This window comes from Ornithodoros turicata, unplaced genomic scaffold, assembly GCF_037126465.1.
Source record: "Ornithodoros turicata isolate Travis unplaced genomic scaffold, ASM3712646v1 ctg00000746.1, whole genome shotgun sequence".
Lineage (NCBI taxonomy): Eukaryota > Metazoa > Arthropoda > Arachnida > Ixodida > Argasidae > Ornithodoros > Ornithodoros turicata.
Window position 1 is genome coordinate 2,662,188 of NW_026999400.1, and position 14,948 is coordinate 2,677,135.

A 14,948-nucleotide genomic window follows, 5' to 3' on the forward strand; every position below is an offset into this window, starting at 1 on the left:
TCCCCCATATCATCGAGGACTGTGAGCGGTACACGTGTGAACGCCGGGTACTTCGACGCCAACTTGAACTCCTCGACCATAGACCATTCAGCTTGTCCAAAGTACTTGGCCCATGGAGCTCCCCTGAACATCAGTGCCGGGCTCTTCGCTCCCTTTTCGTTTTCATGCAGGCCACTGGACTCCTTGAAGAGCTCTAAACAGAACTCCGACCTGTCGGTGCTTCATTCTCACCATAATTCATCCTCTCATATTAACCACTGTGAAATGGGGTAGTGTCCTGTGGCTACCACGGGGAAACATCCCATGTCATCATCACTTCTTCATTTATTGTTGTTGTTGTTGTTGTCAAAGGACCGTGCTATTACTTATTTCATCTGTCACTGACGTGGACATCTGTTGCTATATCATATAGATCTACGCGGTTAGGGGTGTACCCGCGGATCCGCGCGGATACCCGCACTAATCTCAGACTTTCGGGTACAAAATGTGACTTGATGCGGGTCGCTGGTAAAGTGCGGGTGCACCTGCGTTGCCGCTGTGGGACGTGCGAGTACCCGGGCATTATCCTCGTTCATGTTTCTTTTTTTTTTGTGTGAAATAAGCACGCAAAAGACCGGACTATCAGTGCGTTATATGTCTTAATTTGATGGCTGTTCTTTTAACAATTATGTATCATGCATTTGATGTGCCAAATGTAAAGTGCGACTAAACCGGCTGGACGCCGCTGTAGTGCGGGTCTGCGGATATACCCGCACGACCCGCGGATGCGGGTAGCTCCACCAAAACTCGTGCGGATTGGGAAACCGTGTTTGCGGATGCGGTACGAGTGGGGGTCGAGAATTACATACCCGCGCAGACATATAGCTATTACTCTAGCCACATATATACAACAGCCACAGCAGCTTCGCGGTGCTAACACGGTATAAAACAGCAAATAAAATAAAAAAAGAAACATCGACCACGCAGGGATTGCGCACGATGTCGAAAGAAAACGTGCTATTGGTTAATTGATAAAAAAAAAGAGAAAAATTTAGAGATGAAGTTCAACGCGAAATCAGCGAAAGGAATTCGGAAACTCCGCTTCCTAAATCCGCCGCGATATCCCAGTGGGATTCGAGAAGGAGACTACGGCCTGGGTTGTATTCAATATATTATCCATGTACGTCTTCTTTCGAGAGGTCACGTACGATTATACCGACATTTTTCAGACACAGTAATCTCTTTATGCGACTGCCCCCGGGAAATGACGGTTCGAAATGCAATTCCCAAACACGAACATGATTAATGCTGCGCCTTAAAGGAGGGCACGTCGAGGCAGCGTCTACTGCAACGGGATCAAGATTTTACAGTATAATTCCACCAGATGGGTCGGAATGGGCAGGATAAAAAGATCGCCATAAAAGACAATAAAGTCTTACACCGAAAGAGATATCTAGGATCGCTGCAAAAAATATTTTTGGGTTCTGAGCCGCAGCTTAAAATCTGTAATCCCACGGACGTTTTAGAAGGCGTGTGCGTTAACATTTTGATGTATCGGCGAAGCCATGCGTTCCACGGCCTCATGGATCTCACGTCTTACCTGGTAGAGGAATTTAAATTTTTAGCGCCACGAACTTACCGGGCCGTGACGATAAATTTTACTTAGACGGTACTAATAGGATGGCGAAATAATGCCGGGTAATGAAATTTATTTGGTAAATGTGGTTGGCCGTCATTATAAATGATGATGAAATCACTGCGCTGATCCGTCATGACACCGTAACGACAACAACGACAACGTCATTCACCAACGTCAAGCGCGACCGTTCTGTCGCATTAAATCATTACTATCTTGACCCTGCACGGCTGAAGTTGGCTAATTTATACGGCCTTATGCCATCAAATGGACCAAGAGCACATATTTACTTATAGGCTGTTGCATTCGGAAGACTATTTGTGAAGCTCAGTGCCAATCTGCTCATCTATGTTGAGCAGAGTTGATCCAACGCTCGCTTTCCGCATGCCACGAAACACCTCTCGTCAAGATGCTGCATTAATCCACCGAATGCGACTGGATGTGGCCTTTACAGCTCAGTGGCGTTACCGCTTGAGACAAGTTGACTCTCCCACCTGCTGCCACTGTGATGTTCTTGAGGATCTGGAGCACATTCGTCTTCATTGCCACCACTACCAACCTTCCCGAACCGCACTCTCCGAGTCTCTCAGTCAGCTGGACTCTCACTCTCGCCCCTTCTCCCTATCGAAATTGCTTGGTCCCTGGCCCAATCCAGCCCAGCAATGATCTGCGCTCAAAGCTCTTTTGACATTTCTGGACACCATCGAACTTCGATCGTTAATGTGAAGGGGCTGATTATTTTATTCCCCACATCCCCACCAGCAATGGGGTAGAGTATCGCCTCTGGCGATGAGCCTCCCCATTCTCCATCTCAAAATAAAGTTGTTGTTGTTGTTGCAGTCCTGGGCAGTAAATGTCGGGGTTAGGGGAATAAAATGGGGAGTAACTGCAGTCTCTGGGGGACTAGAAGCTGCAATTACTCCTCATTTTGCTCCTTTTTTTCTTAGAGTGCATCCGAACATGAGTGCCAGGAATCTAGCGGTCTTAGTCGCTTGGATCACGCTAGGGCACCGCGGTCGCCCATCTTCGGGTTTCATCGTATGCTAAACCTTCGACATGGTGAACTTCGACGTGCGGGTCAATGAGGGCACTCGCCACCGTTGCAGTGTGGACATAGTTGAGCAACCCGACATTGGGCACCATGAGTTGTGCACCGGTGCCCGGTGTCATTTCCGGTTGAACAGAAGATCCAGAAGATGTGGGTTCGATCCCTACAGCTGGCTAACCTTTTCAGTTACTTTCATCTTTCATCATTTCCGGTGTCATGTTCGGTGCTGGAGTTGGGCACCGGACATAGTTGGGCGACCCGCTGCTCGGTCGTTTGGAGACCGGGCGAAAAGAGTGCTAGCTAACAAATTTCGGGCGCTCGGAAGGCGCCACTCGAACATGCGAGCTTGCTTCGCCTTAACCGAGCGAACATGACTGCTTCCACTTCGTCATCAGTACTTATTTGCTGTTGTTGTTGTTGTTGTTCGGGATCTGGCAAAAAAACTTCCACCGAAATGACCACCTGATTTCGCTATAACCTTACTCAGGCATGCCAGCCTTTCTTAGAAGCTTACTGATTCTTTCGAAGTCACAGTTCCTTTGCTTATTTTCAATGATGGCTCCACCCAGTCAACCATCTTTCGTACAAGTCGAGGCACGTAATGATGTTGAATTTTATGTACTCTACAGTTGCAGGGGCGGTGGCTCTTCTGTTCAGGATATTTAATGTGCCCAAGTACACTTGTGTAGTACAATTTCAATGCAATTGTAATACAAATTCGATACAATGTAACAGAAAGAGAATGGCTCTCCTACATGCGCCAGAGATGGCTATATTTCTCCGTCATGATGGTCGAATAACAGCCGTTTTAAGAAATAGTATGATTTGATAAGTTACTGAACGACTGCAAATAACACGAAGTGACGACGAATGAGGAAATTTGCTGCGTAATTTGTGATTCAGTATCCTATCGCACGCTGGTTATGTTTGTTTGTTTGCAAGGGGAAAAAAAGAGAGAAGTTGAACTCGTCTCCCGGCGAATGATATGATATGATATGTGTGTGTGTGTTCGTAGGCCACGTACATCCTAGCACTAATCCCACAGCCACCACATGAACCCCTCATGACCACGTAATATCGTGTAAAGGAGGCCGGCCATTGCCCATTAGAAAATCCACGAGTGAAAACAGGGCTGCATGATACTGGGCCAGGGATGGATGCCGATGCACAAGTTACTGAAAGGAAACCTTGCTCTACGCATTCTAGCAGTTATTGCAAAAGATGAACGCCTCTCGGCGTCTTCTTCAATCCAATTTTGAGCTGTCAAAAGCAAGGGACCGTCTCGTTTAGAACAACTGTAACAAAGCGAAGAATTGGGAAACAATCCCGGCCAAGCTTTTCTTTTTTTTTTTTTTTGTAATCGTGAACAGAAACAAAGTTAATCGAGGAACTGTCCGCGATGGCCATATCTTCCCCTTAAGAAACATCATCGTGTTTTCGAAAGATGTCTTTGCCTTTGCTCTCCGAATGAATCTTTTGCGTCATGTCAGAAACTGAGCAAAAATCTCGTCTTTGGTCAGGGGAGACGATATTGAAAATCTCTTTTCTCTTGTCCGGTCTTTTGGGATGTCGCTAGTCGAACTTTCAAGAGTAAAGGGTCCACGTTGATAAACTTGAGAGAGAAAAAAAAAAAAAAAAAAAAAGAAGCAAGCAGCGGCGACCCCGCTTGTTTTCTTTCCAGCTAGAAGGATTGTGCGGAATCGCCGCTTTTCTAGCTGACAGTATTTTTCATTCGGGGACGATGAAACTGAAATTGAAGTTTCAAGACGAAAGAATCTCTCTGTAGCTTTGCGAAGGCCAAGTGAAAAAAACGTGCGTTAGTTAAGTTGAGCTTACGAGGAAAATTTGCCTTGCATATATTGTGCGCACAATGATACAAAAGGAAGAAAGAGATACCCAACCGGAAGGTAGACCCTCTCTCCTTATCATGTGGAAAGAAATGATTCAACACTTACAAGAGTTGATGCGAGACGCTTTATTGCCCCACCTTTACACACTTAACCTTAGACCCACTTCGATGTTCGGGGTTCACACAAGATCGTTATAAATGGGTTTCGTGTCTGTTGCAATCGCGTAGAAATGTCGAAGAATGAAGGCCAAACATTTTCTCGAAAATATTCGGCATATTCTAAAAATTCCTCTTTCAAAAGAAGTAGGAAACATAGTGGGCGAATGCAAAGAAAGACAAGGACGAACGCAAACGGACAGACGTTCAGTGCCTGCGTGTTCATCCGTATTTTCCCTTGAGTTCGCACAGTATAACCAACACGTTATTTTGCTTTTAACAAGTACAAAATAAACGTCCACAATCAGGAAAATAAACGAGAGTTTCACTAAGAAAGCAGCACAACGCCCTACCTATAGACCTTCACTCACAGCACACTGTCGGCACAGCGGTACTGCACGCCGGACTCTTGAACTCAGATGCGTCTAACTGATGCCCAATTATTTCACCAAGGGTGACGCGGGGCGAATGCTGAACGAGCTCAAGCAACAAATGTGCAGAACCTCCTGGCTAACAGGATCTGCTTGGGATTCGCTTCTTTACAAGGTCCACCGCCAGAGTTACGCTTGCGAGTATACCACCTTCTTTCACGCAACAAACGACGCCCGTGGTGGTGGCGATAGGGCTTGCCGTTGTCGGCCTCACGTATGTGGGCAACGTCACGACTGACGACCTGGGGGAATGTGCGTCCTGGGCCGACTTCTAAGGGAACTGTGCCGACATGTGTCTGAAAGCGTCTGAGGAAAACCCAGGAAAAACCCCAGACAGCACAGCCGGCACCGGGATTCGAACCCGGGTACCTCCCAGTCTCGACAACGACGCCCGTCCTACATAGGCTACGGCTCAATGTGCCGTACAGCACAGCCAGTCTAACTTTGTCGTGACTTAAAGCTCAGCTCCGCCGATTTTCGACTGCGACAGAATGGAGCCATGCTTGGGCTGTGCGTTCGTTTCCGCACAGGGAGCATACATGTGAAAAATTTTCACCCATTTGTTTGTAGTTTTTAAGAAAACAATTTTTTAACTTTCCCTGGCACGGCGGTCCTGTGGTCGGCAAACCCTGACCAATCCCGGCTTCGTCCTGGCTTAGCCGCGCTCGTGGCTTGGCTAACGCCAAATCGTCGATGCGATGGCGGAGATCTATGGGCGAAGGTGAATGTTTTGGGTATGTTCCGTGATAATTGCTGTCGTTAATAGCCTCAAAGATAGTTTTGCCGGTCTTCTTTAACAAGCCTTACAGGATGGCCTCGTTGTGCAACGACGGCCGTCGTGAGCGGACATTCTGTGCCCGCACTGTGCTTCATGCTACCAACAAGACCTAACACCTGTGTGACGACGACTAACGTGTGACGTACACTTACGCATTCTCAATAGCTTTGGCAGCGCACTATGCGCGGACTTGCTGCGCGTGCAGAAAGCACCACCAAAGCTATTGAGAACGAGAACGTGCTCGAAGACGAAGTATTTGCGTGGTTCACACTACTGCCTGGTTCACACTGTTGCATTTTCATGCGTTACGGATGCGGCGCGACACGGTTGTCATGACAACGAAGCACGACACTCCGAAAAGCACACGCACCGCAAGAGTTGAGCTCGACCGAACTCCATGCGGTACGGGCTACCTGCGGAGATGCAGCTGACCAATGAGCGAACGCGCTCCGCGCAAGCGCATCACTGCTGTGCTGTCGCGTGCTTTTCCAACATGGCTGCCTCCGGTGAAAGCACGTTGGCAAAACAAGAAGCTCTAATTTCAGAGGTCGAGAAATACCCGTAGCTCTACGACCCACGCCGAGCCGAGTACAGAGATTCATTCAGAGATTCAAAGTTTCGCCGACCACATCACGTTGCCCGTTCATGGCTGCCTGTGGAATGGAGACGTGGTGGAGTGGAGACGTGATTGGTCAACCACAAGCGTTTGACGTATCAAGAACGCATATGTCTGAACAGCGTGTCGTACGACAGCCGCCTCCGCACTGGATCCGCACCGTAACCGCAACGGAGAGAAGTTGTAGTGTGAACCACGCATACAACTTCTCTCCGTTGCGGTTACGGTGCGGATCCAGTGCGGAGGCGGCTGTCGTACGACACGCTGTTCAGACATATGCGTTCTTGATACGTCAAACGCTTGTGGTTGACCAATCACGTCTCCACTCCACCACGTCTCCATTCCACAGGCAGCCATGAACGGGCAACGTGATGTGGTCGGCGAAACTTTGAGGTGTATTGAAGCGTATCTGCGTCATACAGAGCGCGTAAACTGGTCACTTGTTGTTCAAATGGCAGCAGCAGCGCTTCTGCTGAAAAGAAGGAAAAAACGTTGGAAAAGCACGCGACAGCACAGCAGTGATGCGCTTGCGCGGAGCGCGTTCGCTCATTGGTCAGCTGCATCTCCGCAGGTAGCCAGTACCGCATGGAGTTCGGTCGAGCTCAACTCTTGCGGTGCGTGTGCTTTTCGGAGTGTCGTGCTTCGTTGCCATGACAACCGTGTCGCGCCGCATCCGTAACGCATGAAATGCAACAGTGTGAACCAAGCATAATGCGTGGTTCACACTACAACTTCTCTCCGTTGCGGTTACGGTGCGGATCCAGTGCGGAGGCGGCTGTCGTACGACACGCTGTTCAGACATATGCGTTCTTGATACGTCAAACGCTTGTGGTTGACCAATCACGTCTCCACTCCACCACGTCTCCATTCCACAGGCAGCCATGAACGGGCAACGTGATGTGGTCGGCGAAACTTTGAGGTGTATTGAAGCGTATCTGCGTCATACAGAGCGCGTAAACTGGCCACTTGTTGTTCAAATGGCAGCAGCAGCGCTTCTGCTGAAAAGAAGAAAAAAACGACGACGACAGTGGGTTCGCCATAGCCAAATACTACAGGAACGTGCCGTGCACGGGGAGCTTGCGCGGAGCGCGTTCGCTCATTGGTCAGCTGCATCTCCGCGGGTAGCCCGTACCGCATGGAGTTCGGTCGAGCTCAACTCTTGCGGTGCGTGTGCATTTCGGAGTGTCGTGCTTCGTTGTCATGACAACCGTGTCGCGTCGCATCCGTAACGCATGAAAATGCAACAGTGTGAACCAAGCATAAGAAACATAATAAAACGGTGCGGTGGTCCCCGATAGCTCGTGACAGCTATTTCAGCACGATACAGCGGCCATGACGGAGTGTAAACACAAACTGGTTGCCAGGCAGAGCTGGCTAGGTGTGGCTATCCAATCCGCGCGGTTCCAAGTATATCGTCACAAGTGGAACCGCCGCCCGGTAGTTTTTCTCAAATTTCTCACGAAGGAGTATGGAAATTTGGAAAGCAATGTGCGTTTATGAATGAAGTTGGGACCACGGTTCTGAATATCACAACGTCTTCATACTTTCGGAACAGCAGCGGAGCTGCACTTTAAATCCCTATTTTTTTTTCTTCTTCTACCACATCACCATCACATCACAGCGCACGTCTTCTCTTCAAACTGGGCAAGCGTGACTCTCCGAGCTGCAGTGAGAGTGGGGGTTGTAGAGGACATAGAACACCTCCATCTCAGGTGTCGGAAATACGTTGATACTCGAAGGGTTTTAGACGCGAGCCTGTTTCGTGTGGACTCCGGAGCCTTCGACATCGCGAAACTGTTAGGTCCTCAGTCGTCCGACAAGGTGCTGAGGGCACTTGAAAAACTTCTTCGTTCAACCGGGCTTATGGACATTCTATGGCTTGCTGAATCTGTGCTGTGTGTGCCCCCAGCGATTCCAACATTTTACACTCACTTGGTTGAAACTTTTAAACTACATGAACTCCACTTTATTCGTTCACCTGTTGATATTTTCTGTGTGTCAGCGTCCTGAGGACTCACGTCCCCATTTTTTTCTTAATCACATCACCATCACAGCAACCAGGTAGAAAACGTAAGAACCCTAAAGCACCGAAACACATCGTGTGATGTACTGCATTAGATAAAAGGCTCCCTTCCTCACGTGGCCTCCTGCGGTGATTGACATGATTGATACACAAACCCCAGAGGCAGGATCAACATTTGTGAAAACTATCACCAGCATATTTTTATTTAAATATCCATCTATTGAGTCTCAGAAGACATGAAAGCATTTTGCGTTGAATCGTAGTACCACGGCGAGGAAGAACACCATCGACTATACATTTAGAATCTGATAGTAAAAATAAATGTCGTCTTGAAGCATAGATGTGTCGCTGGTGCAAGTAGCGGTTCACATTTTCAATATCTGACACGAACGTCTGCATTTAAGAAACGCGTGCCGCTTTCAGGAAGAGACAGGTCTATGTTTACCTTAAATAATATTGACAAACACGGGATCGATTTCTCGAGCTTATTCATTGTGTGGCGAAGAGTAGAATCTGAAGTTTCTAAAGCAGGCAGTATATATTTGTCGAGCGTTTCCTGCGAAACACGGTGTGATGAATATTATCCCAACGTTTCCCTGCATAGTTTTAAAAGTGATGCATTGCTCCTGCGAGCTGTGCCTCACGAAGGCCGGCTCGGATATTAGGCATGAATGGAGTTGCATACGGTTTCCACGGCAACGAGGTTCCCCGCGACACGAACTAGCCCATTCGTCTTCACGCATTAAGAAAGATGATGCGTGGGCTGTCAACAGGGAGTAAAAATAACCCGCAAACGGAATACGTGACAAGAACACTGAATGTTATGGATTATACTATGGAACAGAATAATGCGTATTATTCGCCATATAATGTGCAGCCAGGGGGAAAAGGCTTTCATTGCCATTAAATGTGGATCATTCTATTGAGGTCTATGCAAGTAGCGAAATTCTCAGGCGCGCATCCTGAGGAACGTGATGTCCAACTCCTCTGTGGACATCGGTTGCGCTACTTCTACATGAAATCCGGAAGCTTTCAGAGAAAAAAAAAAGTTATTGCGTTTTCTATTACAGTTGGTGCTACCCCACACGGGACACCGTTCGTGTCTGTCTCCTGTATGCACCCTTCGGTTGTTCAATTAGGAACTCCAGAAAAGCATTACGCTACAACCTAATGAAGGCTTAACGTGTTGGCTATTTAGTGCAAAATTTTTGGGCTTGTTGTTGTCTAGTAGATTAGCAGCCTCCGGTCTTTCGAGTCCAATCTGTGTGAACGTGCATTTTGAAAATTATTAATATTACTTCAAACGATTGTAAACATGCATCCTACGTGTAACGAGTTTCACAGCGACTAAGAGGCGGGAAATAAAATGGGGACTATACGTATATAGGGTGTGCTTCTTCCTTCTAATCGTCTAGTTCTTGATGTACTCAAGTTCCTACATTTGAAATACACATACAGTAAATTCAAGCTCTGTCATCTCTAATGAAGAAGTCAACACAGTCAAGTCACATTATGTCCTCCCATCTGAATAATAAACATTAATAATAATAATAATTAGGGGCTTTGCATCGCGAGACAACTGCGACAATAATAAACGGCGAATGTGTATTTATTATTAAAATCCGGAATTATACTGCCAACACCCACTGAACGCACGCTAGAGACATATTTCGTTCAATGCATATTTCACACAGTGTTCAGGTTGGGTTGATGACCGGTACACGATGATGATCCAAGGTTTAATGGCTTAAGATGACCGGTACATGTACAATACCTGGCCTTTCTATAACTTCTACCGCACCCAGTGCCAGAGGCTCCTCCTAAACGTTGATTGACACGCCATGTGGAAAGTTGTTACGGCACGTTAGCTAGGAAAATAGTTGTGCACAGAACTGCAGCCGTCACACTCTTGAGTTTACATTGTCACGCTAATGTTACTCTGGAAGCACGGAAACGCACAACTGAGCTCTTTATCCAAGTTTGTACGTGTAGAAAGAAATCAGAAGTTGTTGTGAGAACTTCATGCAAGGTGCTGTAATATGGATTAATGAAATCACACTTTATTTTAACTATCAGGCTGCGACATTTGGGCTTGCGCCAGACCTTTGTTACTCTCCCTGTCATAGTCAGGATTTATTTGTTGTTGTTGTTGTTGTTACTCTTCCAATCCCCTAGACACAGCGTGTGGTGAAATTCACAGAGAGAGGGTGGAAGACTCCTTTCCTATTCCGTCAACCGAACTTTCACCATCTCATTTCCTTTTTTAGTCGCTGTGAAGGGCCTCATTATTTCATTCCCAGCTCATTATTTCATTCAGTATCACCCCTGGCGATGAAACTCCCTAGTCATCGTCTCGTGATGTGATGTAATGTGAATAAAGAAAAAAAAAATGGGGATGTGAGTTTCGACGAAGTCAAACTGTGGCTACCTCAGTACACTTAATACCGAAAGTTCAAACAGATGATGAGATGATGAAAACACAAAGGGATGTCAAGTTGTTGTTGTTAGTCGCTGTTTTAGATTAACTGCCGAAGTCTAGACCAAGAGAGGTTGCACCGTATATTGCGGACAGCCAGATACAGGCAGTTCAGGACAGGGGGCAGCTAACAACAACAGATAAATTAATGATGATGAATGGGGAAATTGGTAGGCAGTTAAGGATTACAGGTAACTTCATAAAACAGAACGTGAACGTGAGAACCTTTTTTTTATGAAACAACAACAACAACAAAAAGAAAGACATGGACAACAAGATGAGCATAGAAACCGAACTGGGCAACACAGAACGGGGTGCCCAAGCGTTTACACGCCCCAAAGAAATAAGGGGGTGTCATCGCGGTGTCATAAAGGGAAGACAATGCTTTGAGCGAGTGATTTGTGCCTTGCATATTTCGTCGGGACCCCCACATCACTCGGGCACCCTATACTAAAACTATCGCGGTGTCTTTTAAGCCGCAACATCTCCATGGGGAACCCAGCCTGGCGGAAAGAATAAACAGTTTTAGTACATCGTACACTATCGCTTTTGCGTACGGAAGGGATAGCGTTGATGGTTCTGCGCACACCCACAACAGAAACAGAGCCTCGCGCAGTGCGCAGAACCACCAACGCTATCCCTTCCGTACGCAAAGGCGATAGCGTGTGATATACTAAAATTCTCTGTAATATCTTCTGTAACTTCCGTCGGCTCACCAAGGTTCAGCGCCGCCAAATATTTTACAGGAGAACGATCTCGTTATTGTGTACGATGCAGAGCTTGGCACTTTGGCCCGCGATAACTCACATCCGCGGCTTGAACGAGTTCAATCGTACTCATCCGAAGGCCAATATAGCGTCTGCAATTATCTCTTGTTCGCAATGGAAAGGGTTGTCGCTACGGCGCGCAATACAGCCACCGAGTCAACCGACTATCACGCAAATGAGTGTCGCTGATCGCACACTCATGATCACGATGCCACGGACTACGCTCACGTGGCATAATAGAGAGTTCTAGTGTACCGGACGCTATCGCCTTTGCATACGTAAGGCGTATTTAGCGTTGATGGTTCTGCGCATGTCCACAACACAAAGAGAGCTTCGAGCAGTGCGCAGAATCACCAACGCTGCCCATTCCGTAAGCAAAGGCGATAGCGTACGATATAGTACTAAAACTCTCTATTATCACGTCTGCAACTGCGCAGCGCAAGCCACTGACGAAAACCTTTAACCTTTAAAACTTTAAGACCTTGTCTGCAGCATCGCGGATACGATAAAATACGACACGCAGACGATGTTCGAGTGAACACGTGGTCTTCTGTAATTTTGGCATGAACTTTGCGCCCTTGAAAACGTCCTGAAACAACTAATATAGCAGAGAAAGTGCCACTACATGACGGACGTAAAATGCATTTCATATTCACGGAGACTCGGTTCCCTTCATCTCTGTGCTTTGCAGAACACGCTATTTTTAAGGAACTCGTAAATCCTCAACGTTTAACTGCACATCCAACATTATAGCTTAAGCTGCACTGCATGATGATTGCTTGCAAAGCCGCCAGTCGAATTTGCCTCCGCCGCTAAAATTTTTCTTCGGAGCTCCCGTAGCTCTCTCGATCGTTCGGGGCTGGAGTTTGGGAGTTTTATGGGTTCCTCTCGAACCGCCCTTTCTTCTGATTGCAGTTGCCTTCGATTCTGATCATATTCTAGTTGCATGTATGCCGACATTCTGGCAAAATTGTGATATTTCAAGTTTAAGACTTATAAAGTCTCGTAAGTTGTCGTTGAAGCCTAAGTCGCTTAAAGTACAGGTAGAACCTCTCAAGCGCTTTCTAACGACACCTCGTTCGAAATCCTAGCTGAGTGCGAAATCCTAGAGTGCCCGCAAGGTACGAGTACCCCTATATTTCCGTCTCTTTCGCACCGTGCAGTGCAACACCTTTACACACTGGAATGCAGTGATTCCGAACTTCGAATCCCGGCTAGGAGGATGTAACAGAACGCCGGAAGGACGCCGGTGGGGCTGCGTGGACACGTAAATTTATGGCAGAACGTTTGCTTGACAACTCCTCGCGACCTCTCCGTATTGTGACTCCTCCACGTGGTATGTATACGTATCAAGATACCGTTCTCTTTCCCTATGTACAGTCTTTTCTCTCTCTAAATAGTTCTAAATAGTAAGTTCTCACTTAGACCCGAACTGGTGAAAACGCTCTTGATTATCTGTTTCGCAACTTAACGAGGCTGCAAGTTTGCAACACACGCCGAGACTGCAGGGTGACGCGTGTTCGAATCACGGCACCGGCCAGGAGAAAGCCGCAAGGAAAACCTCAGGGAAAACCTCAGATCAAATATTTGGTCTGAGGTTTTCCCTTTGTCTTGCGGCAGTCTTTCCAGGCGTATGTCAAGACAGTTCCCCCTGAAATCTGCCCAGGACGCATACTAACCCTGTGTCCCCCACTTCTTCCTGCTGTCCTCTCTCCACCTGTCCACGTTTGTACGTCGCTCATAGCCACAGTTGCTTCGCGGCGTTAACACGGAATTGAAAAGAAGCCGAAAACTGTTGGTTAGCATTAACTCGTTACCCGCATCCAGCGCGATAAGTGGCATGACTTTCTGCAGTAACGCCCGATACCGAAAATTGGCGCCGATCAACGTGTCGACGCTATCGCGTGCCGGAAGAAAGGTATGCCAGGAACGTTTCCTCTGGCATTATTTTGTCGCTTTACGATAATGCTCAAAGAATGCACGATACCTTTGACGCACTGTCTGTTCTCGATGTTGACTGGGTGCTCCGCTCGACATTCGCATTTTCGAGAAGTGGTGTTGCAGAATACGTTGTGCAACACTTGACTGCATGTCAGGTTGCATGGGTCACCGATGTAAAAGCCAACACCTGCAAAATATATCGGGGTTATTACTGTTGCCGTAGACATATTACAATGCCAATTACGCCATTTCCACCATGCATTCCCTTTTCGTGTTCTGCTGACAACGATAAACAGCAAAGCAGTTCAGCGTCTTTCTAACGCAAAGCATTACCTTGTAGCGAAAAATTAGATGGTGCAACAATATACGGCTGTTTATAACTCAAACAACTACTTACACATTCGAGTTATAAGTTCTTACATTACGTGCAGCCAAACAGCTTACACCGCTTACACCGTGCTTACACGGCGGACGCAAAGGCCCAAAATAGCAGAATATTTATCGAGGCCCTGCTTCATCCACTCATCAAGAAGTCTCTCAGTATAAGCGATGCACAATATTTTCGCTGCACGGCATCTAATCACTGCGTACTTTACAGAAACGGCCTGAAAAAGCAGCCATGTTCGGTGCGGCTCGATTCTTTGCGTTACGTAATCAGGTCCGTGTGACGTAGCGTCAGCGTGGGGAGCAGCCGCCATGGCTCATTTCTCTTCGAAAAATTCGTCCGCTACAGACACGGCGCGGCCCTACTTGCGGGGAACTCTCCACGTCACACAGTGAGGAACGCCACGATATCCCACCGTTAAGAATCCGCCGTTTAAAATCCCGGATGTTCAAAATCCCAGTTTTCTACATTAGAGCTTTAAAGGTACTGTAAAGCAGCACCGATCAAATGTCATTTAGTGTGGCTATTCGATAGTCCAAACCACCAGGACAAAAAGTGCGCAAGTTTCATTCCAATCGACGGTGCAATTAATTAGAAAATTACAATTAAAGGTTACGGGCAACACTGTAGTAGGTATTTGAAATGAATCCGTACTCCTGACACATACGGCGGCAACCACATTGCATGCGTATAACACTGGGCCCGACATAACAATCCACCATAAAATCCGCCCCTGCAATCTACACAACGATCCACATCTGAGGATAAACGGATAAGCGAACTGAAATGAAGTGCTGAGCCGTTGAAAAAAATGTGTCAGACGTTCAAGAAGCCAGACAGCGTCGGGACTTGTTTGTTCACAG

The 14,948-nt window shown here is 47.2% G+C and overlaps 1 protein-coding gene across 1 annotated transcript in view; it reads right to left on the minus strand.

The window, feature by feature from the left end:
• The window catches only part of LOC135374756 (uncharacterized), a 283,547-nt gene that overhangs the window by 128,192 nt on the left and 140,407 nt on the right, over positions 1 to 14,948 (minus strand). The window contains exon 3 of the mRNA XM_064607684.1: positions 13,747 to 13,887. Coding sequence (XP_064463754.1) covers positions 13,747 to 13,887 — 141 coding nt within the window. The remainder of the gene's footprint in view (positions 1 to 13,746; positions 13,888 to 14,948) is intronic.